At 40.8% G+C, this 27,529-nt stretch overlaps 1 protein-coding gene across 1 annotated transcript; it reads right to left on the bottom strand.

Annotated features, from left to right (window-relative positions):
* Window positions 1-1,135: 1,135 nt before the first annotated feature.
* Window positions 1,136-26,801, bottom strand: DYNC2LI1 (dynein cytoplasmic 2 light intermediate chain 1). The gene is made up of 13 exons (XM_069954207.1): window positions 26,718-26,801; window positions 25,531-25,639; window positions 22,751-22,785; window positions 21,292-21,361; window positions 19,790-19,878; window positions 18,794-18,980; window positions 17,732-17,800; window positions 16,275-16,352; window positions 15,653-15,729; window positions 13,521-13,591; window positions 13,332-13,429; window positions 8,665-8,757; window positions 1,136-1,342 (listed from the first exon to the last, which is right to left on the bottom strand). Exons 1-13 carry the CDS (start codon window positions 26,729-26,731, stop codon window positions 1,271-1,273), a joined length of 1,062 nt encoding a protein of 353 aa, XP_069810308.1. The 5' UTR covers window positions 26,732-26,801; the 3' UTR covers window positions 1,136-1,270.
* Between the last annotated feature and the right edge of the window lie 728 nt (window positions 26,802-27,529).

Here is a 27,529-nt window from a genome sequence, read left to right as displayed (position 1 = left end):
CCCAGTCCCAGTAAAAAAGTGCCCCCCCCCACTGGAGTACCCCTTTAAGCTTCATTATCTTCAATGTAACTGAGCAGTAAAAACCCTGCCCAAGCTGGAGACAAGAGTGGTGCTGTCTCTGGAAGTAAGTGGCCATGTTTTTGTAGCGCTGGTGACCCCTTTAGGGTAGCTTCACATACACCGTATCGCAGCAGATTTGCTGCGGATCCGCAGCAGATTTGATGCTGCGTTCATTCATTTAGTCAATTCTGCTGCGGATCCGCAGAAGTAAATCCGCTGAGATACGGTACGTGTGTAGCTACCCTAAGCTCTATTCACTTCAATGGAACTGAGTTGCAAAACCTGCACCCTAATTGGGAGACAAGAGTAGTGCTGTCTCTGGAAGAAAGTGGCCATGTTTTTCTAACGCTGGATTACCCCTTTAAGAGCAAAATGAAGATGTCTTCTGTGACTTTTAGACTATTTTCTACATTGTGTTCCTTTAAATAGCTTAGAATTTTGACATAGTAACAGACTATTTTATTGTCAACATTCCACTAGTGATTTTGGCGTTTTAAGCCTTTGAGGGAATAGTAAGTCATTCAGATTTTTGCATCCATATTACAGACACATATAGTGTATAGTTTAGTTTATGTTTATATATAAAGCAAATCTTTGAAAATGCTATTGCAACGGCTCGGGGCAAGATGGCTGCCCCATGATCTTGTGACAAAAATGAACAAACAAGTATACAATGAGATAATAAACACCGACGGCAAAATACTGTTGTCACTATGTATTTTCAATAAATAAGTAGAATAAAAAACACATTAGGCTGGGTTCACACTACGTTTTTGCAATCTGTTTTTTTTTTTTTTTGGAAAAGACGGATAAAAAACGGATGGAAAAAAACGGATGCATCCGTTTTGATCTGTTTTTCTATTGAATTCCATTATAAAAAAAATGGATCAAAACGGATCCATTTTTTTAACGGAATCAAAAATAAGGTCGACTACGTTTTTGTGTACGTTAAAAAAAATGGAATCCTTTGTTTGTTTGTTTTTTAAATAATAGAATTCAATGGAGGAACGGACTGCAAAAATGTAGTGTGAACCCAGCCTTACACCAAACAACTACTCCAGAGCAACAATTGAAAAACGGTATATGGTAGTTTTAATGTATTTACATGTAAAACATACAAACTTTTTTATATTTCTATATTTTTCATTTTTTAGTTATTCAAAAATTGATTAAAAAAAATGTAACGTGTCAGTAATAAATATCACTACATCTATCGGGAATGAAGACCAAGAGTCATCGATTTCCAAGACTTGTCAGCGTTCCTTTTGTACTGCTCCAGCTCCTACAAAATATTACAAAATCATTACATACAAAGTTCATTACACCTAAAAAATACTTACATATAGTATGGACATAAACACTGCTAATAATAGTTTTATAGCAAATTTAGCTGATGTCACAAATCTGAGACAAGGAATCTGGAGAGTAAAGCGAGAGCGCACGGAATGTGCAGCAAGTTATCCGCATGACTTCCATAGTGTGCAAGGGCCCATAGGGGGAAAATGGATTCAAATGCCGGAATTATCCACTACAGTTTTACTCATTCCATACTTGTTATTATCTATTCAGTCTCCTTCCCAAGTTCTCAGCTGCTGTTTTCTGCTAAAAACACAAAAAACTGTGCGTGAGCTGTTCTCTGTCTCTCCCTCCTCTCCCTTCCAAGACAGCTGATGTAAACAAGTCCCTATCTGCAACTTTGTAACTTCTTTGTAATGCTGGGAGGGTTAATCTGAGGTCAAGTCGCTAATGAACTCACTGTGATTAATCCTCCCAGCATTACAAAGTTGCAGATAGGGACCTGTTTACATCAGCCGTCTTGGAAAGGGGGGGGGGGGGCAGAGAAAAGCTCACATGCAGTTTTTTGTGTCTTCAGCAGAAAGCAGCAGCTCCGAACTGGGGGCAGAATTCTGAATAGATAATAAGCATGAAAGGAATTGTTAGTCTCACCAAGGGCAGCAACATATGAGAAGTTATGTTTGTGCGGAATACCCCTTTAATCCCTTCAGGACCGGGCTAATTTTTGTTTTTGCGCTTTCGTTTTTTCCTCCTCGTATTTAAAAGGCTATAGAGCAGTGATGGCTAACCTTGACACTCCAGCTGTTGCAAAACTACAACTCCCATCATGCCTGGGCAGCCAAAGCCATATCTTTGGTTGTTCAGGTATGATGGGAATTGTAGTTTTGCAACAGCTGGAGTGTCAAGGTTAGCCATCACAGCCATAGTGCTTGCATTTTTTTCACCTACAGACTCACATGAGCCCTTATTTATGCACCACTAATTGTACTTTGCAATTGCAGGCTTAATTTCTGCATAAAGTACACTGCAAAAGCAGAAAAAAATTAAATGTGTGGTGAAATTGAAAAAAACCCACATTTTTTAAATTTGGGGAGGTTTTGTGTTTACGCGTTTGTCCTAGGGTAAAACTCACCTGTTAGGCAAGTTCCTCAAGTTGTTACGATTACAACGATATGTAACTTGTGTAACTTTCATTTTATTTCATGGCTTTTAAAAATTAAAACCTTTCTTAAAAAATAAATGTTCCTTAAAATCGCTCTATTCCCAGGCTTATAGCGCTTTTATCCTTTGGTCTATGGGGCTGTGTGAGGTGTCGATTTTTGCGCTATGATGTGTACTTTCTATCGGTACCTTGACTGCGTATATGCGACTTTTTAATCACTTTTTAGTACAATTTTTGTGATTTGATGCGACAAAAAATGTGCAATTTTGCACTTTGGAATTTTTGGGCGCATACGCCGATTACCGTTAGAGATCAGGAATGTGATAAATTAATAGTTTGGGCGATTACGCATGTGGCGATACACAACATGTTTATTTATTTATAAAATAGGGAAAGGGGGGTGATTCAAACTTTTATTAGGGGAGGGGATTATTTATTTATAACTTTTTTTTTATTTACTCACATACTAGATGTCCCCCTGGGGTTAGGGTTATTCCCCCTGGGGGACTTCTAGTATGACTGCTCTGATCTCTCATTGAGATATCTTTCCTGGATTCCCAGGGACGGTGTCACGCTCGAAGCACGACTGCACGAGGTGAGCGGCTTTTGAGCCTTTAATTACTGTGTTTTGCAGTTTTACACTACGTGTGCCCCTGGTGCTTTCTATCTTTTCTAGTTTATGTCTTTTATGTTAATGGAAAATGTTTGTCTTCAATAAAAATTATCTAATTGAGGAGGGGGGGGGGGGGAGAATAATTTTCCAATTTTCTATCTATATTATAAAATAATCCTGATATCTTGCAGTTTTCATTCTCACCACTGGGGCTAAAACTAAGCTGAGACTTCCTGTTGTGTCTGTGGTGATAAGAGGAGGCTGCTGTGAAGTCATCTGTACAGCATTGCAGCATCATGTGACACCAGTAGATAGAAGAGAGAATACAAGACAATAGCAGCTCTCTGTGGAATGACAGAGCACTCTCAGTAATGTTTCACATTCATCTCAAGGGGACAGAATCTGTCTACTGTCATCTATGTCCATGAGGCTTGCCGTAAAGCATGTCACTAAATGCTGTTAAAAACAGCTCAGGCAATATGGCAGCCCCAATAACAATGTACAAAAAGGGAAATGAAAAAAAAAATTACAGACAAAGTAGAAACAGATTAGAATAAAAGAACAAATCTTCTGTATATGACTCTAATCAGTAAAAGAAAATTTAGGTGAGAAATTCTCTTTAAGCCCTACTTCCTTGACCAAACCCCACTGTCTCAGCCATGGAAGGTAATGCACAAGTTCTTTGTAAGATTTCCCCAGGACCACAAAGAAAACACAAATGGTACGTGGCCTGTCACTTTAGTTGCCAATTTTAGGATATGGTCCCTTTAAGACTCTGTGAATATCCATCTTGTCTTAGAGGGAATCTTGGTTAAAAAAAAAAAAAAAGTACACGGCTGAAGATAAATTCATATCTTACTGTGATAAAATAATCTTACAATATTCACGCCTAGCATGACACATCAGCAAGTCACCTAAGAAAAGGCAATGAGGAGTGCCAAATTCTTGGAGATGTCAGGAGAAGCAGACTTGTCAGACCAAAGGGCATCAACACTGGATACTAACACAGTAACATCCTTATTGTACTATGCATAAACTATTAGTGCTCTTTATCTTACACAACTTTCTCTTACGTGATTTGCTTTATACGTCTTGAAGGGGTTCACTACTTGTTGTTTTGACACTAAGTGTCACAACATGTTCCCCCTGCTGGGAATCCCAGCAATTAGCTGTAGTTTAGGGGGACACCTGCCCCTAAGGTCCTATTCACACAACTGTAATTCTGTCAGCAATTGTGGACAGAACATAGGACCAATAGATTTTATTGGCCCCGTTCTCATGTCCGTATGATGTGCGTACAGGGCCGCGATCCCTTATCTTCAATGTAGTGCTCTGTGAGGCATGGAGCACTACTGATGCACAATCGTAGTGCAGTCCACGGTTGCAGGCAGGACTATACCAATCCACAGTCAAAATGGAGGAAATCCAAGACCATTATTACCGTCACCAGGCGTGATCGATCAACAAAAATCACACCAAGAGTGAGTTGTATAAGGGTATGTTCACACTGCGGAATAGGTGAGGAATTTCAAGTGGAATCCGTGCCTAATTTTATGCACATTCCACTTAAAATTCAACCTGTAAAATATGTACAAAGCAATGTCCTATTGTGTTCAATGGCATTTTCAACTGTTGTTCACATGAATTTACGCGTGGAATGTTCCGCTGGGGATCTGCTTATCGCCCTTTCTTGGGTGGATTTCAACAGAGAAATCCCACACAACTCATTAAGGCTTTAAATTTCCGCTTGCGCTTCTGCTTGAATGCCACGCCCATTCCGCCAGAGCTGAAGAAGAGGAAATTTCAAGCAGAAAACTTTGCTCTTCGATTTCTCAGTGTGAACATACCCTAATAATGACCCAGGAACCCAAGGTAACTTCTGAGAAACTCTACTAGATTCTACAAGAAAATGGCAATTTGAGGTAAATCTTAAGATCTCATCGACAACCCCGAGCACATAAGTCGTTCCAGAATGGATTGTTTAGAAAGAATGAAGTTAAAGTTTTAGAATGTTCCTTCAGGAATGAGGAGATAAAATCTATCAGTAAGGCTTCTCTGCCGGACTTTGCTCAGATGGGACATGGCAAAAGGCTATGGAAGAGAAAATGAACAAAATGTTTTATAGAGACCTAAAAAGCAAAAAAAAAAGTTTTGGAATGGGTCATATCCTGCCCAACAGGGGTTTCCAGAATTAGAAAAACAGTGGCACTCATCACTTTAAAAACAACAGTACATTCGCTTTAAGTTTTGCACATGGATAGAACGGCGCCGGAAGCAGGGAAGCCAGTGCTGTGGTCCTTTTGATAAACTCTGGCCCACTTCCCGCGTACGGCGTCAGCTGTCTCCGGGCACCGGCTGGAGCAGAAGCACTGGAGTCGCCGGTCTATTCTCGGGAACTGGCCGGAGCTGAAGCACTGGAGCAGGCCCGCCCCCAGTGGGACAAAACCCCGCCCCTCTATGACGTAGCTCCATTATATTCAATGACATAATTATGATGTGAAGGGACGTTAAATGTTGATCAGACATTGAATGCTCTTCTCTTCTTATTGACTAAGTTTCCAAAAAGTCCCGAAGTCACATTTGACTATATTCCACTACACAGTACAGGTAACTCTCGGCCATTGACCTTGATGTTTAGTGTTATCGTGTGCTAAGCTGATAAACGCTTCGCCAATGTTACAGATTCTGTAAGTTATTGCTTCTATTACGCTGTAGTTATGGTAAAGTGTCCGACTCATTGATAAGTGGGACTGTACACGTCTCAGGGTTACTCTCGGTCAAATGCTCAAAAAAGTTACAGGAGAAGAATACAACTTTTTACACACAGTAAAGTATCCCAGATAGTTTATATATGACATTAAGTATAGCATTTATAGCTAGATACTAGAGAGCGTCCAGTGCTGCAATAAAAGGGATACAGTTTAGTATCCCTGGTGGTATAGGGCACTGAGGGGGGTTACTATCAGTATACATGATGGTCAAGGTTCATCTAAGGATTTGTAGTGGATTACAGCATTCACATGGCTAATTGTAGGTTTTCTTATGGGGGCAGTGGAGGGATTTATGCAGCATACCCAGGGGTACTTTGGGTTACTTAGCTACCTACCTCCAGCGATGTCCTGGCTGTAACAAGGAAGCTGAAGACTTATGGTTCAGTTTCCCGTCCGCTGCACAGATCATAGAAATGAATGCAGGGAGGGGATAGAGAGACCTGTGCATCTGTGCCCAATCATTAAGAGGTTGTGCCAACCTTAACATTTATTCCTCCTTGCCCTTGAAAATGGAATTCCCTAATATCTCATTTGAAAAGAGCAACGGTCAAGTATGCTCTCTGCTGCTTCACATATTGTCTATGGGACTACCAAAGATTGCCGACCGCTGTATTCCTGCAATCATACACGTCATCCCGTGACTAAGGCATGAGTTAAAAACCATGATAAACCACATATGAAAAAAGTCCACTCCCACTCCACGACTTAGCAAGTAGGAAGCATGTTGGCAAGAAGTGACAGAAAACTTTTTGCCGACATACGCCAGGTCAGGGATTATAAATAATCTCCAGTAAAGCAGTAAAATTCAAAAGTTGCCATCTCTTAGTTATATCTTTATCTAAAAAAAAAAGTTGGGTGAAAGTCAATATGACAATTATCACCGATTCCGGGTGATTACGTTTTCATACAGCCTTGAACATATCTGGCGCAAATGTTCAAGAACCTGGGAATTCACTCCTTTCCATAATGATGAAGGTTTAAGGTTCACAGTCCTAGAAATTTGGGATCATAGCCATGGTAAACCTGCAATGGCGGCCATACTGGTTGTTATAAAGCTACTGCATAGACGTATGATTAAAGTTTATCAGTCTTTAAGCTATAGGTTTTGATTTTGCTTCTCCAGCAGTCTGCTTAGTGCCCCATTACGCTTCTGCATGTCACTCTGAGCTGGGTGGGCTTTAGGTCAGCAGTGCAAAGGGGTGTGTACAGGGGCGTGTATGGACACGGGCCAATCTGCATTCATCTTCACTGAGCCAGCCTGTGCAGAGCAGAGGGACACCTGACATCACTTCCTGCATTTGGTCTTTTTTGCCTTTTACTAAAGACCAATTGTCCTTAATGACAGAGCCTCGAGTGCAGTTTCCAGTACGTGAGACACCTAGTGGCCGAATGTATAGCACTTTATTTCATGTACAAAACAGGCAAAAAATAAATGAAGTAATTTGCAAAGATGGAGTATATCCCCCTCCCCTGCTGATTTACCATTATTTATTGGTAATGACAGTGCACATTTAAGAACTGGACAAGATTTATTTTTTAACATGTTAACAAAAGTAACATTTTTAAGTTTACCAGGTTGTAAAGAGAATTTTACAAGTAATGTAAAGTCTTATAAAAGTACAACAGATGGAACTAGATATATGAGAGAAAGTAGTTGTCATAGGGGGAGATTTTTTTTTTTTAAACCCCCATCAGTAATATACCTCTTGGCTGGTAATATAAAAAAAAAAAAAAGATTGACGGGTTGATGAAATGGAATAAGAAAACACTATAGGTTCACATCATAAATGACTGTTAGAGATGAGCGAACCGGGTTCGGCATTCGGCATTTGATCAGCGGTGGCTGCTGAACTTGGATAAAGCTCTAAGGTTGTCTGGAAAACATGGATACAGCCAATGACTATATCCATGTTTTCCACATAGCCTTAGGGCTTTATCCAAGTTCAGCAGCCACCGCTAATCAAATGCCAAAAGTTCGGGTTCGGATTGACTCGAGCATGCTCCAGGTTCGCTCATCTCTAATGACTGTATATTTATACTGCACAAAGGGATAGCAATCAACATAAAAAGTGATAAAACATGAACAATATGTTAAAAAAAAACCCAATGAGACAAGAGGAGAGAGGACTCTACCCAGAATAGGCAGCAATCTAAAGGCCCTATTACACAAAGTGATTATTGGCCGCATTTGGCCGATTATCGGCCATTATGGACGATAATCCCATTCGTGTAATAAAAGGCAACGATCAGCTGACATGCACGATGTTGGCTGATCGTTGTCTTTCACCATGTTGAAAGACAAACGACTTGGATAGCAACGATCTGGTGTTGTCGCACCATATAATAGGAGCAGTGGTGGAAGACCGCCACTATCTCCTATGGGCTCCTTGGACGATCTTACCCGCTCAGTGTCGGCTCGTGTAATGGTGCTGGCAGTGAGCTGGGAACGAGGAGCAAGCTCCCGGTGATCGCTCCGTATAATAAGGAGATTATGCCAGTGGCTATACCTTTCTACAAAGGATGAGAAACAAGTAGGGCCAGGATTAGCATTTTAGCACTGGGGTAAGGACAGAGGCCAGAGAACGTCCTGAGGTTAACATGACACGGCATTCCAGAAATGATCTTTGCTTTTGTATTACACAGCAAATCTATTGCTGATAAACCAGCAGCAACTCAGAAAACCTCTACACTGCTGGGTAACTAAGAGTAAATGCACTGCAGTAACCTTTACAGGAGGGACGATCAGTATATAAGATACATACCTGGTCCTTCACAGCCCGCATAGCATCAATGTCCCTTTCTGCATACTGCAAGTCTTTCGCAGGGTCTTTTGAATCTTTGGAATCTTTTTTATTCTATTAAAAGAGAAAAAGTAATAATCATATTTTACAGCTTGAAAAAGTTTCAATGCAATCCACAAAGGAAAAGATATCGATAAAGATGCTGTCTGGTATATAAACCCCATCATCATAGACCCTAAGGGTATGTCCTCACTATGGAATCCCAGCGTATTACCCGCCGTGGATCCTGCAGCTCACCCCCGCTCCTGCGCATGCGCTTCTCTGCTGGTCCCATAGGCTTCATTCTATGGTTTGGCAGATTCCGCCATCCGCCCGAAGAATGAACCTGCTCATTCTTCAGGCAGACAGCGGAATCTGCCAAACTATTGAATGAAGCTTATGGGACCAGCAGAGATGTGCGGGGCCACGGTGGAGCTACGGAATCTGTGGTAGGTGAACTGCTGGGATTCTGTAGAGTGAACATACCCTTAGAGTGAATTATTAATGAATAGTGTCTGTTACCCTGGAATCAATTGGGTTCAGATAGTTATATAGGTGTGCAATTTACTTTTATTTAAAAAATCTTAAGTCTTCCAGTACTTATAAGCTGGCGTATGTTCTGCAGGAAATTGTGTTTTCTTTTCAGTCTGACACAGTGCACATGCTGTGGAACTGTACAGAGCTGGAGAGGTTTTCTGTGGGGATTTGCTGCTGCTCTGGATATGTCTCGGACAGGAATGTCAGAAGAGAGCGCTTCCTGCAGGACATACAGCAGCTGATGAGTATTGAAAGATTTGAGATTTTTAAATAAAAGTAAATTACAAATCTATAGAACTATCTGAAACCACTTGATTTGAAAGAAAAAGATTTTCATCACAGTACCCTTTAACACCAGTATTGACCAAATATTACAGCTGATTTCTGGGGCTCCCAACAGAGCGCACTTGTGATCAGCCTATTGTTTGGGGATTGTCCAAGGCAGAGAAGCCCTTAATACTGAGATTGGGAGTATTCTTATTACTAGTATTATTTTTTTTTTATCATTGGCCATAAGTGCTTATATTAATACATTAAAGGGTTTATTCCACAGAAAACATTCATTACCTATCAATGGGAAAAGTAATGCAAGGAGGCTCCAACAACCACTAGCATGGGAACCTGAGGCAGTTGTCTAGTATTTGAGTGTTTTCGGAACAGGGAACTCTTGATCCATACTAGAAATTGTTGGAGGCCCAGAGGAGGGGTGAGGTTGTGAATAGGTAGTATATGTGTTAATGTGATAACCCCCTTTAATTTCCTGTTATATAACCCCCACATAGTAGAGGTAACTCTGGGTCATTGACCGTAGTATATGGTTTTTATTGTGTGCTGAGATGTTACAGATAAGTTACTGCTTCTATTACGCTGCACTTTTGGAGTGGTCAGGTAGTTGAAACCATTTATGTTAGTCCTATAAACATTTATTTACTGCTGGAAATGTTACTTTTATTGTTGTGCCCTTGGATGGCTTTTATAATGGTGAGATGACCACTATTATCTGTGCCCTGTGTATAAGGCAATCTGTATCCAGCATCCCCTCCTGACGCTGTAAAGCGGGTGGCCTATCACAGGGCACGTTGCTTAAATTGTGCTCTGCATTTAGCGCTCTTAATGTCAAATATCTGATCATTTCAGCTGCCATTTAATGCCTGCCTGTCATTTCAGGATAAGCTGTTATATGGGTGCACATGAGGTTTGGCGCTTTGGTGCAAACACTGCACACACACACACTGCTCCCTTATATTTCAATAGAACACCATCAGAAGCATCAGCAGCATGTAGGACATTATAGAGCAGTAAACTGTAACACACTAAAAATACTAATACTCACTATAAACTCCACTAATCTCTCTCTGAACTGTATGCCTCCGTCTCTCTCCAACCCCTGCTCCCTCCCTTCTTTCTTCCTTACAACTTCTCATAGACTTCTATAGGCAGCATGTAACTAGATCCCTCAGTGATCTTGATATTCTTTCGCCTTTCTCAAGACAGTCTTGATCTGTTTATCTTAGTGAATGAAGGGTTTAGGAGGGTGGCGGCATCTTCATCCAGCAAACCTGCCAACATGCTTCAGCCACTCTGCATTGGATATGGATTGATAAAGGTCCAGAATAGGACGCAAACGTTGCATACTAAGAACACTCTGAATTAACTTGCAACAGAAAAGTGCTGAGGATAACATTGCGGTTAAACTGTAGATTGTTGAATCCTCCCTCAAGTCAACCCCCAAGGGAAGGGGGAAGGAAAAGAGTCTGATATGAAAGAGTGACACTTTTTTCTCCAATTAAGATATATTACAAAGTTTGGTATATTCGCTTGTACTATTGATTTATGCAAACTTTGTTGATACAATAGTGGCCATTAAGCAGAAAATATTTTCTTTCAAATCAACTGGTGCCAGAGATTTGTAATTTACTTCTGTTAAAACATATCAGCTGCTGTATGTCCTGCTGTATTCTTTCCAGTCTGGAGAGCAGGAGAGGTTTTCTATGGGGATTTGCTACTGCTCTGGACAGTTCCTGAAATGGACAAAGGTGGCAGCAGAGAGCACTGTGTCAGACTGGTAATAATATACAGCACATACAGCAGCTGATATGTACTGGAAGATTTGAGATTTTTAACAAATATCTGGCACTTTTGATTTGAATTTTTTTTTTTTGCTGAACTACCCCTTTAAGTACAGTTGGTCTGTTGCCCCATACTTATCAGAATTTATTCCTGAAAATTCTAAATAATAAACCATATTATATTTATTGGCATGCGTTAACTAATTGTAGCACTTGTTTTGTTGAGATATCACAGTCCTGTACTCTAAGTTCATCTCAAAAGAGATACGATGACCTGACATTCAGTGCGGCAGACAAGCCCGCCATAAATCTAATCGCTTTCATTAAGCTATAAATCTACAATCATATCGGTGATTTGGCGAGAGACATTGGAGCTCTGCTGCTATATTATGAGGTTTTTATGATCCGCAGCCCTGGATGGTTCATGTGGATAGACAGATTCCAAAGATCTGGTATTACTATAAGGAAATAATCAAAATATACAATAATAATATAAAACTATGGACTTGGTGGAATAAAGTGGTAATTATCTAAAGCTTCACATCGTATACAGGACTGGCCACCTTTTTTATATAATCATAAAGAAGCGTGCAGGACCTCAACATAGATGTTACTGTAGCTGATTCCCGAGTCTCAGCAATCTAGGAAATTATCCTAAGGCTATGTTCACACAGAATTTTTGAACTAATATTGAGATGTAAAACAAAAAAAAAAATCCATTTTATGTTTATAAAATATTTAAAAAAAAAAAAATCTTTCTTTCTTGTCCCACCAAACTAGTTTATAGCCATATTTACAGATGACCCCGGACTGCTATGCCCCATGCAGGGCCTAAGGGGTGAAGCATGACACCGGGATCCTCACTTTGCTTTTCCCTTAATAAGTGTTTTGCTCCACTCCCTCAAGCATAACACCAGACATAATACAGTGGGGCAGATTTACTATTATTATCAAATTCTGTGACAGTCTAGGAATTCATCACATTTATGTGTTTCATAAATCTGTCACATATTTAGCCAGTCTAGTCTAAGGGTCCTATTACACTGAGCGATTTTTACCGATTAACGACTAACGACAATCGATCGCAAACGAGATTGTTTATCTTTAATCTGAAATTGTTCACCATATTACACAGAATGATAATCGTTAGTTACGATCGTCACTATGATCGTTATTGCAATCGTTACTATGATCGTTTATTCCTTCTGATCCCAGAAAGACAATGGGCAGTGTGCTATTACACTGAACGATTAGTGAAAAAACGCGGAACTTGAGCGAACGAACGTGGAATTACAGTGAACGATTAACGATAATTTTAGGTTCAGATCTAAACAATCAACGACATACGAACGATTTTTCAATCATTGCCTGCAATTACACAGAACGATAAGCGTTTAAATTCGAACGATTTAACGATTTTTCGCACGATAATCGTCCCGTGTAATAGGGCCCTAAGTTTAGACCAACAATTAGTTGGCTTATATACAAGCCACACCCCTTTCCACTTAAGCCACACCCCTTTGTGAGTAAGGCTGTATTAGTAAGTAATGGTACTTTTACACGGAGCGATAATTCGCACGATCGCACGATTAACGATTTTGAATGAACAATGTTTTTTTTTATAACGATCAGCGTTTAGACGGAACGATACATCGTACGGAAAATTCGCTATGCGATCGTTTAAGCCTATCTCACACATAGGTGAAATCGTTGAATGACTGTTTACACTGAACGATCTGCGAATTTTTTGCGAACGATCAACGATGATTTGTGAACATGTTGAAAGATCAAAATGAACGATTTTTCGCTTGTCGTTTGATCATTCGCTGCGTTTACACGTACGATTATCGTTCGAATTTGATCGTTATCGTGCAAATTCGGACGATAAATCGTTCTGTGTAAAAGGACCATAAGGCCCCACTGTATTAGTTTTGCCAGGAACCTCACTTAACTAACAGAACAAATGGATGTATTTTACATTTCTCACATTTGGCCTCATAGTTATAGTTCCCTGCAAGTCACTGCGCCTCAGCTGTATTTTACCTCTGGAGGGAAAACTCTCTCATACGTCTTCTTCCATAACTCCATTGGTGTTCTGGCGTTAACCTGCCTCAGGTCACTATCAGAGGCGGGAGGGGTTCCTAAACACAAAGACATTGTAACCCTTTAATTACAGATGTTTCTATGAAAATAATGATTGAAAGGAAATAAAAAAAAAAAAAAAAATCCTACCGATCTGACTTAAGGAATCCGATCCGGCTGGAATGACAAGTGGCTTGTTGTGATCCATGGACACGAGCTTGCTGCGGATCAAGTCAAAAAACAAATACGTGTTAATGTTGTATCTGCAATATATTTTACATCTCTGAGTCTCCCTTCTGCTGAGGGGATGAAAAGCTGATCCTGGCACATGGCGCAGATTCTTGGCCTTCTCCTTGACGTATGCCTGCTGTAACACCTGCTCACCTGATAGGCAGGAAAGAGGTGGGGTCTCCTTCCGCAGCTAACTTATCAAGGTTTATGCCTGGAAATAGGTGTAAACCAGGCAAAAATCTACACCTGACGATGCCTATGCCAGTCAAAGGGCCAGCCAGCTTTACTAAGTAGTGGGCGCCTCTTAGTAAATCTGGGTGAGATAAGGAGGCAGGGCTTTATCAAAGACTACACCAGTACACGAGTACACAAGACTTGATAAACCTCCCTCAAAATATCCAGATAATAAAGCCTTTATGGCTGCTCTTTCGCTGTGCAGTTTTGTTGCAGTTTTTGCAGCAGCTTTGGTTGCGGATCATATTGAGTTAGATATTATAAAGAACAGATGCTTCTTATCCAGTTCTTTATGATCCACATCGAGGTCTGGCTTTAAAGCTGCTGGAAAACTGCACAGCGTAAGAGCAGCCTAAGGGTCCTATTACATTGGAATGATAATTGCCCGAATTAGCCCTATCCGGCCGATTATCGTTCCGTGTAATAAACACAACGATCAGCCGATGACATCAATCATCGGCTGATCGTTGATATAGGTTTGGACCTATAATTGTCGGGCACAGACTGCGCATCGCTACGTGTAATAGCGGTGCGCGGCCGGCGGCTGATAATTTGCAAAGTGCATACATTACCTATCCACGGTCCAGGGCTCCTCCTGCGCTCTGCTTCTCCCCGGGTCCCGTACATTGCAGCTTCAGAGTGGCCTGTCAGGCCGAATCAGCCAATCACTGGCCAGGACCGCCGCGGCTGCAGCGCGCGGGACCCGGGGAGAAGCGGACCGCAAGAGGAGCCCTGGACCATGGATAGGTAATATATGCAGTTTAAGCATGGGCTGCAAGGGCATCGGTAACAGTGTCCATGCAGCCCTTGTTAAACGATTATCAAGCCGTGTAATAGGCCCAGTAAACGAGCGTGATCTAGCAGTTATTAATAGACCCCCATTGGGCCATGTAATAGTACCCTAAGGGTCCTATTACACAAAGTGATTTTTAACAATTAACGACTAACGATAAATGATCGCAAACGAGATTGTTTATCGTTAACCTGAAATCGTTCCCCATATTACACAGAGTGATAGTTGTTAGTTGCGATTGTTACTATGATCGTTTACTTCATCTGATCCCAGCAAAACAAAACAATGAACAATGTGCAATTACACTGAACGATTAGTGAAAAAATGCGGAACTACAGCGAACAAATGTGGAATTACAGCGAACGATTAGCGAGTGATTAACAATGATTTTAGGTTAAGACCTAAATCAACGATCAACGACACACAAATGATTTTTCAATGCTTACCTGCAATTACACAGAACAATTATCGTTTAAATTTGAACAATATAACGATTTTTCGCACGATAATTGTCCCGTGTAATAGGTAGTAATACAGTTTTCTGCAGGTTTAGACTTTTCTACTTAAAGGAGAAGTCCCACCATATTTAAAAAACGCAGAAAGCCTCTGTTGTCCCGCTCCCGTGTAACGCTGGCCGCCGCGGGAGTTCCTTTTCCGCTGAAAACCGGGTACGGCACGTACCCAGCTCTTACAGCTACAACGTCAGGGACTGACTGTGCAACTGCCTGCTTAGCCAGTCAGTGACTGGGTTGGTGTCCCCTCACTGATTGGCTGAGCGGCCAATCACTCTACCGGGTACATGACGTTGCAGCTGGAAGAGCTGCAGGTCATTGGCAGCTGTCAACAGGACCCAGGAGCGGCACTGCAGGGCAGGGAGATAGGTAAGTATAGCTTGTTTATTATTTCCCCACACCCCCCTGGCTTGCTGATTTTTTTTTTTTTAATTTGGTGGGACAGTTAATTGGTAAAATCTACGGCATTTTAGTCCCATGTGAACATGACCTAATATTAGTCTGTGCCTTACCTCCTGTCTTGTCCAAATGCCAAATGATTTACAAAGGAACGTAACACATTTTTATGGGATTCAGCCTTGCTAGTAAACTGTAAGAAAGAAACAAGACACTTGAACAAATATCAAGAAAACTCTTTGTGTAGTTCATATATATTACACAGTGAGGATTTTAATAAGCAAAAAATAACACCTATAAAGGAACATGTACAATAAACCCAATAGTGGTAGGACATTCATGCAGAAGCACAACAGGGATAACATGAAAAGTAGATAACACTTATGAAGGATATAGAAAACAGACTTTCACAGATGCAGTAGCAATTATATGAAGACTTTTTAAAGCTTTTGTACCCAGCCCTGCCCTAGGCTATGTTCTCACACAGTACTGTGGTCTTTTTTTTATTAGCCAACACCAGGAGTGGAACTGACACAGAGGCAGCAGCATAGAGGACATTATGGAGCAGGACCTAAGCAGTATAAGCTGTGAATAAAAGCATTGAGGTACAAACAGATACCCACTATAAGCCCCTGTAATGCTAAAAATGTACTGGAAATATTTTACTTCTATCATTTTATACAAAACTTACATATCAAAGGTTCTACATAATGATAAAACCTTAGCTGATGTACGAACCAGAAGTGATGCTCCAAAGTAATGCGATACAAATCGGAGAGTTTTGCAAATTATTTTCCTTTTTTCAGACTCAAAATCCTGAAATGAATAAAACATAAGGTTAGTATTAAAATAAAATAAAATCCCAAACAAAAGCATCAGGAAACAGGTCATTGGCCAGTTTTTTAGGATTTTTTTCAGCAAAGGTTGCTTTGCTGGGATACTGTAATGTTCATTTGTCTCTTCACATGTTGTATATTCCAGCTCATACTGATCTTTTATATTGTATGTGTGTTACATGAACTCCAGCCTGTAACTAGCAGCCTCCATATAGCTAGTAGATAGCAGGAGAGCTACAGATTATCAGAACATTGATATTCTTATGAAACAAAATAAGTGCGACCTCTGAGGTCACACAGTACTTGCATGTATTGGCAGACTTTAAATATTGTTTTTTTAACTGAAAAAAAAGCAAAACTCAGATGTTTACAGGTGGAAGGAGGAGGTGTGGGAAAATAATAGACAAAGTATTGTAAGACCCACGCAAACCAAATAAGCAGGAAGCACCTGTGTACATATGGTAAGTACCTCCTCTTTCTCCCATTCTACCTGCTGGTGCAATGGTGAGTAGTAACAGCTTGTTCACACTTGTGTTGCTTGGCGGCCGCCTTCTCCGCCGGCGGTGCCTGCGGGGTATGGGGGGCCCTTGGGGTTTGGTCCTGTGACAGTGGGGTTGCAGGGCCATTCTGTGGCCCCCCTCCCCTGCTTGCACTTGCTTTGTGGGGTTGGCGCTCGCTGACCGGCACAGTGTTGTTTAGCGTAGGGACTGATGTGTAACAGAAGACCTGTACATGATATGAGGCAATGGTTTGATCAAATTATATACTAACTTCTGATGTTGGTTTTTAATGTAGCTAAACAAGCTTTTGTATCAACCATGGGTGCGATGTGCAGCGATTTCTGTCCTCCAGGCTTGTGCAAACAAAATATTGTTACCCGTCCCTGTGCATTGTAGCGCTTCTCTCGGGTCCCGTTGACAGGTACAGAAAGAGGTTACGCCTCCTCCCTGCCTTGTCATGCCCCACCAAGCTCCCCCAGCCCACCCATCGGGCGAGCAGGGCATAGGGCAAACGTACGCCAGGGAGAAGGATGCACCTTCTCCCTGGCATACACCTCAGGCGGACCGCTCATAAGTGTCCCCCCATGTGACTATTCTCTGATCAGTGGGAGTCTAACCAATAGAACATCTACTGATCATAAGAAAGATGGGGGTCTGTATTCAAGTATCCACGCTGAGGCCCTGGATTAACCCTTCCTACGTAAATTAATGCAATTTAAAATATTTAATCAAAGAAGAAAAAAGAAATTAATTTCATGATCAGCCTCTCCCACTAACTGGATGGGGTTGTTTTACGATGCCAGACTGTCTTGGATTGGGATTACTAGTTTTGCTTTATGGTAAAAATACAATTCCTTACCTGGAAAATATCATACTTGCTTCCAATAATTAGCAAAGGCAATGGAAAGGGATCAATTAATTCTCTGTCCTGTTTGGGCGGAATAATGACAATCCTTATTACAATATTATTGTAATATTACAAGATTATTGGGTAAGCAATAATACCAGACTGCAAAATCTTAAAGTGACACTGTCACCCCCTTTTTGCATTCTGACTTCTCTACACAGGTGTAAAGGGTAAATTTTGCAGTTTTCATACCTTATTTTATATAATAAATCATGCTGCTTGTTCCAGTAAAAAGCAATCTTTTATCAACTGCAGATTGTGCTAAGTGGGCGGGGCAACAGTGCCACTTAGCCCTGCCCACAGCGCCACCATGGCACATAGGCCCCACCCCCTCGTCGACCACTGGAAAAGGCTGGCCTAAAGGTCTAGGACCCACCTCCCCTAGGTCGACCCATACCAATGGGCGTCGAGGTAGTGGGGCCTATGTATTGATGTCATGGAGGGGGCGGGACCAATGGTTGTGCTGTGGGCGGGGCTAAGTGGCAATGTTGTCCGGGAAGCTCCGCCCACTTAGCACAATCTGCAGTTGATAAAAGATCACTTTTTACTGGAACAAGCATAATGACATATGATATAAAATAAGATATGAAAACTGCTAAATTTACCTTTTACACCTGTGTAGAGAAGTCATAATGCAAAAAGGGGGCGACAGTGTCACTTTAAGCTTGCGTTGTGTTGTAAGTTTCACTACTTCTACAGCATATTGTGGAGTTATTCAAGTCTGCACCAGCAGATACCAATTTATCAGTACAAACTACAGAGGGCCCATTTACACGGTCCGTCACAGACACAGTAAGGAGCGCCGATCAGTGAGATTTCTCTTGCACTTATATTTCACCCTCCTAAAGGCATGGATAATAAGCCAGAGTGTATAATCTGAATGTTTGGTCAGTATAAGCCATATTAAACAAAGTACTAGCTTTAAATCATGTATATATAGTACACTATGACTAGGATGCTATTTTGTTAGGTAACGGAATATTGCTTTATTGTGGACACATTTTGGATACCTACAGGATGGTTGTTCGGAATATTCCTCCAAACATTCTGCATTATTTGATTTGCTGCCTTGGAATTGGACTTTCCAATATCGGCGAGAATTTTATCCACGCGCCTCTTGGTGGCTTGTAACAGGTTATCCATCGTGTGCCAAAGATCATTAGGCTTTGACAGATCGAGAACAAGTGCTATAGAAAAAGTCCTTTAACATAAGAAAAAATATAGTAAATATGTATATATTTAGAAAATACATACAAATTTATAATATAATAGAAATGACAATAATAAAACAATAGGGAAAACATTTATTGAGCTAACAAAAAAGCACAATATTTCAAATTAACAAGTTAGAAAATGTTCTTATTGATTCTATTACAGCTGGTATTACTTTACCCCTGAGCAGCGCCACCTGATTGAGCCTGGTAACCATCATGAAAATAACAATACTGAATCTTCTGCTCTTTTCTATGTTGATCTTGTTCCAACTGAACAAAACCAAATAGACAACCTGCAACACTGCAATCAACCTTAAATGGGTACTGTCACTTTAAAAAACCTTTCATATGTCTTAAAGACAAGTCAAAGGATATGATTGTTAGAACCTGTGTCATGTGCACAGAGAGAGGGGAGAGAAGTGCTCAGCCATAAACTTTCCCCTGCCCGTTCTAGCAATCTTCACAGTCAGAACACTAAGACCTTGGCCAGTTGAATCTTTCGATATGTCTCTACAACATGTAAGTGGAAAGTACACTTTGAAGGGTTTTTCCAAGACTTTTTTAATTGAAGGATTAAATGATATGCTATTAATAAAAGAAAGTCCAGGAAAACCCCTTTAAGTACTCAGTGCCTCAATAGAGATATCACCTGGCTGGTCTCGCAACATTTTTTTTTTTATGGGTGTTTGATGCTACATACATTATCAGTACCCCACAAAAAAAAAAATATATATATATATTAAGGGAGTCTGCATTTCAGTTTTGATATTAACGATATGGCATGTATTTCACTTACCTGATGTTTTCGCCAGTTATTGGGATCTGAATTAAATCCAGCAGTGATGTCCCTCCGCCAAGCTCCCAAAAATGAGCAATGTCCTTTGGCTGAAAAATAAAAGAAGTAATATGTAAATAAGCTTTAAAATAAACAACAATAATAATATGATCATGCTCAACATAAGGAGACAAGAGAGTAAGATTTGACCATAGGTTATTCAGGTGGAGAAGTTCTGGCTGTGGACACCAGAGTTTCTACTGACTGACAGATGACAGTGATGTTTAAGCACAGTAATGTATAAGCAAACTAGATATAAAAAACAGCCGTATTATAAATCTAGAAATATGCTACAGTAAAGTCTAAAGAAAAATGTCAGTCTGTGCAAACATTGTAAAGAAAATAAAATAATAAAAAAATATATATATATATTTTATATATATGTATATACACACACATACATAAATACACACACATATATACAGTATATATACACAAACTACTATTTTTCCATAGACTTTTCAGTGGCACATTATTTTATTCAAAATACAGCCACTTTTTGGATCTATTTTACTGTTGTATTTTGCTTATTTTTTTTTTTTTTGAACAATCATTCCTGTGGCCAGAGTGGAATAACAGATCGCAGTGTGCAGTGGAATGACAGACCTCCTGGTATCATGTATCATTATGATGCCGGGATCGCCAAAAGGGTTTAAATCTTTGCAAGATCAAGTCCTGACAATATTATCATAACAATATTCAGCGAGGTAAAATGTCATAATCTGAGCAGAACACAAGGTCCTATAGTGATTACAACAGAAGAGGTTCTATTCTTATCTCTCCCTAGATAATGTTATCACGCTAAGAACGTCCCTGAACTCCGGCAGAGCAAGATCAGATAGTTGTTTCTTACCTTGTGTAAACTCTGTGACATCCAGTCCTTTATCTACAATCTATGTCTCAGAATGCTAGGGATACAGATTATAGCAATGATGGTGGCTCCCCAGCTGATCACAAGAACAGAAGTCAATGGAGCGGCATTTTCTACCACTACTGAGCAATACAATGGCAATGTGCCATAGAGAGTGAATAGAGTGGTGGCTGAGCGGGCACACTGAGGCTCTTTTCACTTGGGGGACATGTGACCTTGGGACCCAACCCAATCAGCATGTTTTCCCTATCCCATTGATAGGGACTAACTTTTACTGTTGGAATAACCCCTTTAAATGAAGCCCCTGTGGCCAGACACCCTCTGCAATCAACTGATGCAAATGGAATCTACCAAATAGACGTATAATTCTATGTGAAAATAATTTCTTACATCCGCATGGCAGCTGTCTTCCGAAAATAGCACCACATCTGACCACAGGTTATGTGTGGTATTGCAGCTCTGACCTATTCACTGGAATTGAACTGCAATAGCAGACATGTAAAGCCATGTAAAGAAATCATGGATACATATTTTATTAAATATACACACATACACATATATATTTTTTTTACTTACATATAAATATACTTACTGTATTATGTCCCTTTGCCTTGCGACCAAAGGTGTACTCTAATGCCAACGTAGGTTTAGGAGCTTCATCCCTATGATTTAAAAGAAATACTGTCATCATCATCAACTTACATTTCCATCAGCTTTCCTGAGCAATGTGCAAAAACACTGACCATCTGTGCATGGATTCAGTCTATGTCAGGCCTGAGCTAATTCTGTTTAGTGTTACTTCCTGACAACCAATACAGCTTCAATACAAGAGTTATCAACCATGTTTCATGGCTCCTAAATGCAGTATCATCCCACTGGGATGATCTGAAGTATCACACACCCATTTTTTGGCTGGCACTTGCATAATTATTATTATTATTATATATTTCACTTTTTCTACATTGTTATGGGAGCGGCCATATTGCCTGGGCTGTTTTAATAGAATTTAGTGCCATGCTTTACAAAAAAGACTCATGGACGTAGACAACAGTAGACGGATTCGGTCCCCTTGAGATGAATGTTAAACATTACTGTGACTTGTAAAGAGGTCTCCTCTATCTACTGGTGTCACATGTCACTGCGATGCTGTACAGATCACTTTACTGCAGCCTCCTCTTATCACCACAGACACAACAGGAAGTCTCAGCTTAGGTGTAGCCCCAGTGGTGAGAATGAAAACTACAAGATCTCAGGATTATTTTATAATACAGATAGAAAAATGTCACCATAATTCTTAAAAAAATATATTTACAATAAAAATATTATTTCAACAATAAGTCATTTTCTGCTGACAAATTCCCTTCAAGTAGTCTATTAGCAAGTTCTATCTTTTTTTTAATTATTATTATTTCAATGCCACCCTAAGTTATACCCCGTAACATTTTACCGTAACTGAAAAAATAACTTGCATTTGTCATTAAAAAGAGAGCGATTTTACTCCTTTTTACTGAGTGGTCAAACCCCTGGACCCTCGACAATCAGCAGACTAGGGCTTCCCATATGTACGGTATTGCCTCTCGGCCTCACTGGAGTAAAACTGAGCTGCAGTAGGAAGCACAGAATGTGGCTGTACATACTACTATAGTGGGGGGCTATGCTGAAAATAAAAGCTGGGAAGCCCATCTCTTATGGTCCTTTTACACTGAACGATTATCTTTTGAATGTGCATGATAACGATCGCATTTGAACGATAATCGTTCCCTGTAAACACAGCGAACGATCAAGCGACGAGCGACAAAACGTTCATTTTGATCCTCTCAAATCGTCGTTGGTCGTTCGCACAAAATTCGCAGATCGTTCCGTGTAAACAGCCTTTCCCCGATGTAACCTATGTGTGAGATGGGCTTAAACGATCGCAAAACAATTTTTCCGTAGGATATATCGTTCCGTCTAAACACTTGTGAAAAACACATTGATCGGGCGAATTATCGCTCTGTGTAAAAGTACCATAACTGTCATATTAGTCTAAGAAGAAGCCAGCTCAGTAATACCTGTCAATACAGCGCAGGATAATGCTGGTTTTTCCCTACAACAAAAACAAATAAATACATGGTCAATATAAAATTCTATCAATACTACAGAATATCAATAGTAATATTGTTACGATAGGTATAATATATACAGTCATGGGCGAAAGTGTTGGCACCCCTGAATTATTTCCAGAAAATGAAGCATTCCTCCCAGAAAATTACTGCAATTACACGTTTTGTTTTACACATGTTTATTTCCTTTGTGTGGATTGGAACAACACAAAAACAAAGGGAAAAAAAGGCAAATTTTACATAATTTCACACAAAACTCCAAAAATAGGCTGGACAAAAATTTTAGCACGTTTTCAAAGATTAGGGTAAATAATGGTGCGTTTACACAGAGCGATTATCATTTGAATTTTCACAATAACGATCGCATTTGAGCGATAATCGGCTCGTGTAAACACAGCGAACGATCAAGTGATGAGCGAGAAATCATTCATTTTGATCTTTCAACATGTTCTCAAATCGTTGTTGGTCGTCCGCTAAGAATTTTCTAAACGATATATCGTTCCGTCTAAACGCTGATCGTTATTAAAAAACACATCGTACTTCGAAATCGTTAATCGTTCGATTGGGCGAATTATCGCTCCATGTAAACGCAGCATTACTTTGTGATGTGATGTTCATTCGGTGCAAAATAGGGCAGCACTGGAAAAAATAGCCAAAAACAGAAAATGGTAGAATGGAGTGCACGTCTCACCGCACGTGACCCGTCCGTCCAGATAGAATCCAAGAAAAATTTGTAGGAGACAGCACTTCTTAGTGAAAAAATCGTGATTTTTATTCCCATCAAACGCAACGTTTCGGCTGGTACTTTAGCCTTTCTCAAGCGTTGTGATGCCCATTCAAACTCCCCTGTGATAAGTAACAGGTGTGGGCAATATAAAAATCACACCTGAAACCAGATAAAAAGGAGAGAAGTTGACACAATCTTTGCATTGTGTGTCTGTGTGTGCCACACATAGGGTCCATTTACACAGAAAGATTATCTGACAGATTATGTGCCAAAGATTTGAAGCCAAAGCCAGAAACAGACTATAAACAGAGATCAGGTCATAAAGGAAAGCCTGATGTTTCTCCTCTTTTCAAATCCATTCCTGGCTTTGGCTTCAAATCTTTGGCAGATAATCTGTCAGATAATCTTTCTGTGTAAATGGACCCTAAGCATGGAGAACAGAACTGCCTGAGGACTTGAGAACCAAAATTCTTGATGTTCCTTTGTCCATGGTGCGCAACATAATCACAACGTTTACAACCCATGGCACTGTAGCTAATCTCCCTGGACATGGACGGAGGAGAAAAATTGATAAAAAGTTGCAACGCAGGATTGTCCAGATGGTGGATAAGCAGCCTTAATCAAGTTCCAAAGAAATTAAAGCTGTCCTGCAGGCGCAGGGTGAACCAGTGTCAGCTCAAACTATCCGTCAACATTTGAATGAAATGAAAAGCTATGGCAGGAGACCCAGGAGGACCCCACTGCTGACACAGAGACATAACAAAGCTAGACTGCAGTTTGCCAAAATGTATGTAAGTAAGCCAAAATCCTTCTGGGAAAACATCTTGTGGACAGAGCTTTTTGGTAGAGCACATCATTCTACTGTTTACTGAAAACGGAGTAAGACCTACAAAGAAAAGAACACAGTGCCTACAGTCACATATGGTGGAGGTTCAAAGATGTTTTGGGGTTGTTTTGCTGCCTCTGGAACTGGGTGCCTTGACTGTGTGCAAGGCATCATAAAATCAAAAAAGGGGTGGCAATGTAGAGCCCAGAAAAGCTGGGTTTGCGTCCTAGGTCATGGGTCTTCCAGCCGGACAATGACCCCAAACATACTTAAAAAAGCCCCCAGAAATGGATGGAAATAAAGTGCTGGAGAGTTCTAACGTGACAGCAATGAGTCCAGATCTAAATCCCATTGAACATCTGTGGAGAGATCTTAAAATTGCTGTTGGAAGAAGGCGCCCTTCAAATATGAGAGACTTGGAGCTGCAAAAGAAGAGTGGCCCAAAATTCCAGCTGAGAGGTGTAACAAGCTGCTGATGGTTATAGGAAGCCATTGATTTCAGTTATTTTTTCCAAAGGGTGTGCACCCAAATATTAAATTGAGGGTGCCAATAATTCTGTCTAGCCCATTTTTGGAGTTTTGTGTGAAATTATGTAAAATGTGCCTTTTTGTTTCCTCTGTTGCATGCACAACTATCTGAGGAAGAAAGCTTATGCTTTTGAAACGCGCAATACTCTGTGCGTATTCCAGATAAACCTTTAAAATATTACTATCATCGTTTCTGTGATTCCTCTGAGGCAGCGCTGGCATCTAGGAGTTTGACGCTTTTTTCCACTATTTGTCGAGTAACGGAATGGCCAGTCTCAGAAAAGATCATCCCAGCAGGATGATCTTTAGCACTGCTGAGTTCTGATGTGGGTGCATCCGAACTCCGCACAGCACACTATGAAGCTTGGGGCCGAAGCCGCTCGCTCCACAGTGTGCACTGACAGGGTTTTCTGGGGCTGCTATACACTGAATGTGAATACACTCCATCTGGGATTCCCTCAGCCTGCAGCACATTGTAAGTTCCGCACTAATCGCGGCCGTTGCAACAACGGCCGTGATTACTGCGGAACTTACATTGTGTGAACATAGCCTAACATTGTATTACAACTATAACTAAAGTTAAAAAAAGTAGGAAGCCTACAAAAAACAAAAGGGAAAAATATAAACAATAGGGACTGTTGCACTTACCCCGTTTTTGTTGCCCATGAAGAAAACAGATCTTTCGGTCTCTGTAGAGTCATCCTCGGCATCTTCTTTTGCCTGCACCTCGGCGACTGCCAGGTCCCACAGACTATCGCTGAAACAAGAAAAACACCCCGAAAGATTAACACAGCAACAAATCAGCCTCCTAAAATCACACTCCGGGCAGTTCTAACATTTGCTGTATCCCTCATCAATGAATACCAATGTAAGGTTTAAGTGTAGGTATAATCTCCCCAAAACGTCCAGTAACTTTATTTGTATCAAAGAAGAAGTCCGGCCCTGACAAACTTTTGACAGGCAGAAGGAAAAAAACAAAAAAAAAACAAACAAGTGTTGCTGACCTCTCCCCGTCCCTGCAATGCGCCATGTGACAGTCCCCGGGACCCCTGCCTGGAGCAGTGTGATGGAAGGACAAGCAGAAGAAATGTCTGACCGCTCTATTCAAAAGGGGACATTGGACAACCTTGTGATCGCTGGGGGTCTAGAGCCTGGAACCCCACCTGTCAGACCCTCAGAACCTATCCTGAAAGTAGGCAATTAAAGTTGTTAGTGGGAAAAACCCTTTAAGACTGTTTTCCCTGGGTGTAATACGGTCACATTCTTACGTACAAACTGACAGCTGTCAGGGCATGATGGGAGTTGTAGTTTTGCACAGGCTGTTGAGTTTCTAAGGTCAGGACATGGTGGGAGTTGTAGTTTTGCACATGATGGGGAGTTTCTAAGGTCAGGGCATGGTGGGAGTTGTAGTTTTGCACAGGCTGTTGAGTTTCTAAGGTCAGTGCATGGTGGGAGTTGTAGTTTTGCACATGATGGGGAGTTTCTACTGTAAGGACATGGTGGGAGTTGTTTTTGCTGTCAGGACATGATGAGAGTTGCAGTTTTGCATATGCTAGAGGGTTTCTACTGTCAGGGCATGATAGGAGTGGTAGTTTGCACATGCTGGGGAGTTTCTGCAGTCAGTGCATGCTGGGAGTTGTAGTTCTGTAATAGCTGCATTGCCACACAGTGGGGAGCCCTGTCCTGAGCCCTGGCTGGTCATTGCATGAAAACAAAAGGTTCAATGGAAGAATGTACAGAGTTTACAGCCCAAGGGAGAAATCCCTCTTCGTGGTAACTTTGACGAGAAGAAGCAGCTAGTTTCTATATGACGGCCACCCTGTGCACCCTCATACCTGGAGCGGGGCATAGCTTCACATTCACATAGATCCCGGGATGCGACAGCTCGAAAACACTCTTCCGTCGCTATAGTAACGATCGGCCGCGGCGCCGCTTGATGACGTCACGCTCGCACTGCCTGCCGGGTATTGTAGTTTACTGGCACTCTGTCACACAAGTCTCTGTAAAATTCAGCAGCTGTAACCGGCTCTATCACGCTTTACGTTCTGCCTTGGACAATACGTGCTGCTGCTATTACGCATAAGTAAAGAGAAAAGCCTATAGACTACATTTTTAACCTGTTATAAACTTGCCACAAATAGTCACTGGTTCTTAAAGGGTTAAAAAAAAGTTAGGACAGTGCTCATAGGGCCCCATTTCGCCCACAGATTACCATTATACATTGGCAACCTGTTAGAATAGTATAACATTGTACACCAGGGTCTTCTCCTGATCGGCCCATTGAGTTTATTAGACTTTATTCATAAACTTTATTATCGAATATTCGGTTCTTGCGCCAAACATCTTGTTGCGCCAAACACTTATTGTTGCCCTTAGCAATCAATCATTAAACTACGTTTTGCTCTATAAACTCATTGAGATAACGCTGTGGTTATGTAAATGTATAATACTAACACTGCCCCCGCCATCTTGTCTTCTTCCCATAGTGCATCCTGGTGCCATCTCCTTCCCAGGTGAGTGACACACACGTCCATGGAAGAGAACACTAGGAGAGCATGAACAGGTGGCTAGTTTTTGTTTTTTTTTTTGCAAATTTTTAAAACAAATTTAACAAAAATTTGCTTCATCAACATATCGAATTTTTGCT

Source organism: Dendropsophus ebraccatus, chromosome 15 (genome assembly GCF_027789765.1).
Source record: "Dendropsophus ebraccatus isolate aDenEbr1 chromosome 15, aDenEbr1.pat, whole genome shotgun sequence".
Classification (NCBI taxonomy): domain Eukaryota; kingdom Metazoa; phylum Chordata; class Amphibia; order Anura; family Hylidae; genus Dendropsophus; species Dendropsophus ebraccatus.
This window is presented reverse-complemented; position numbering and strand designations above follow the sequence as displayed.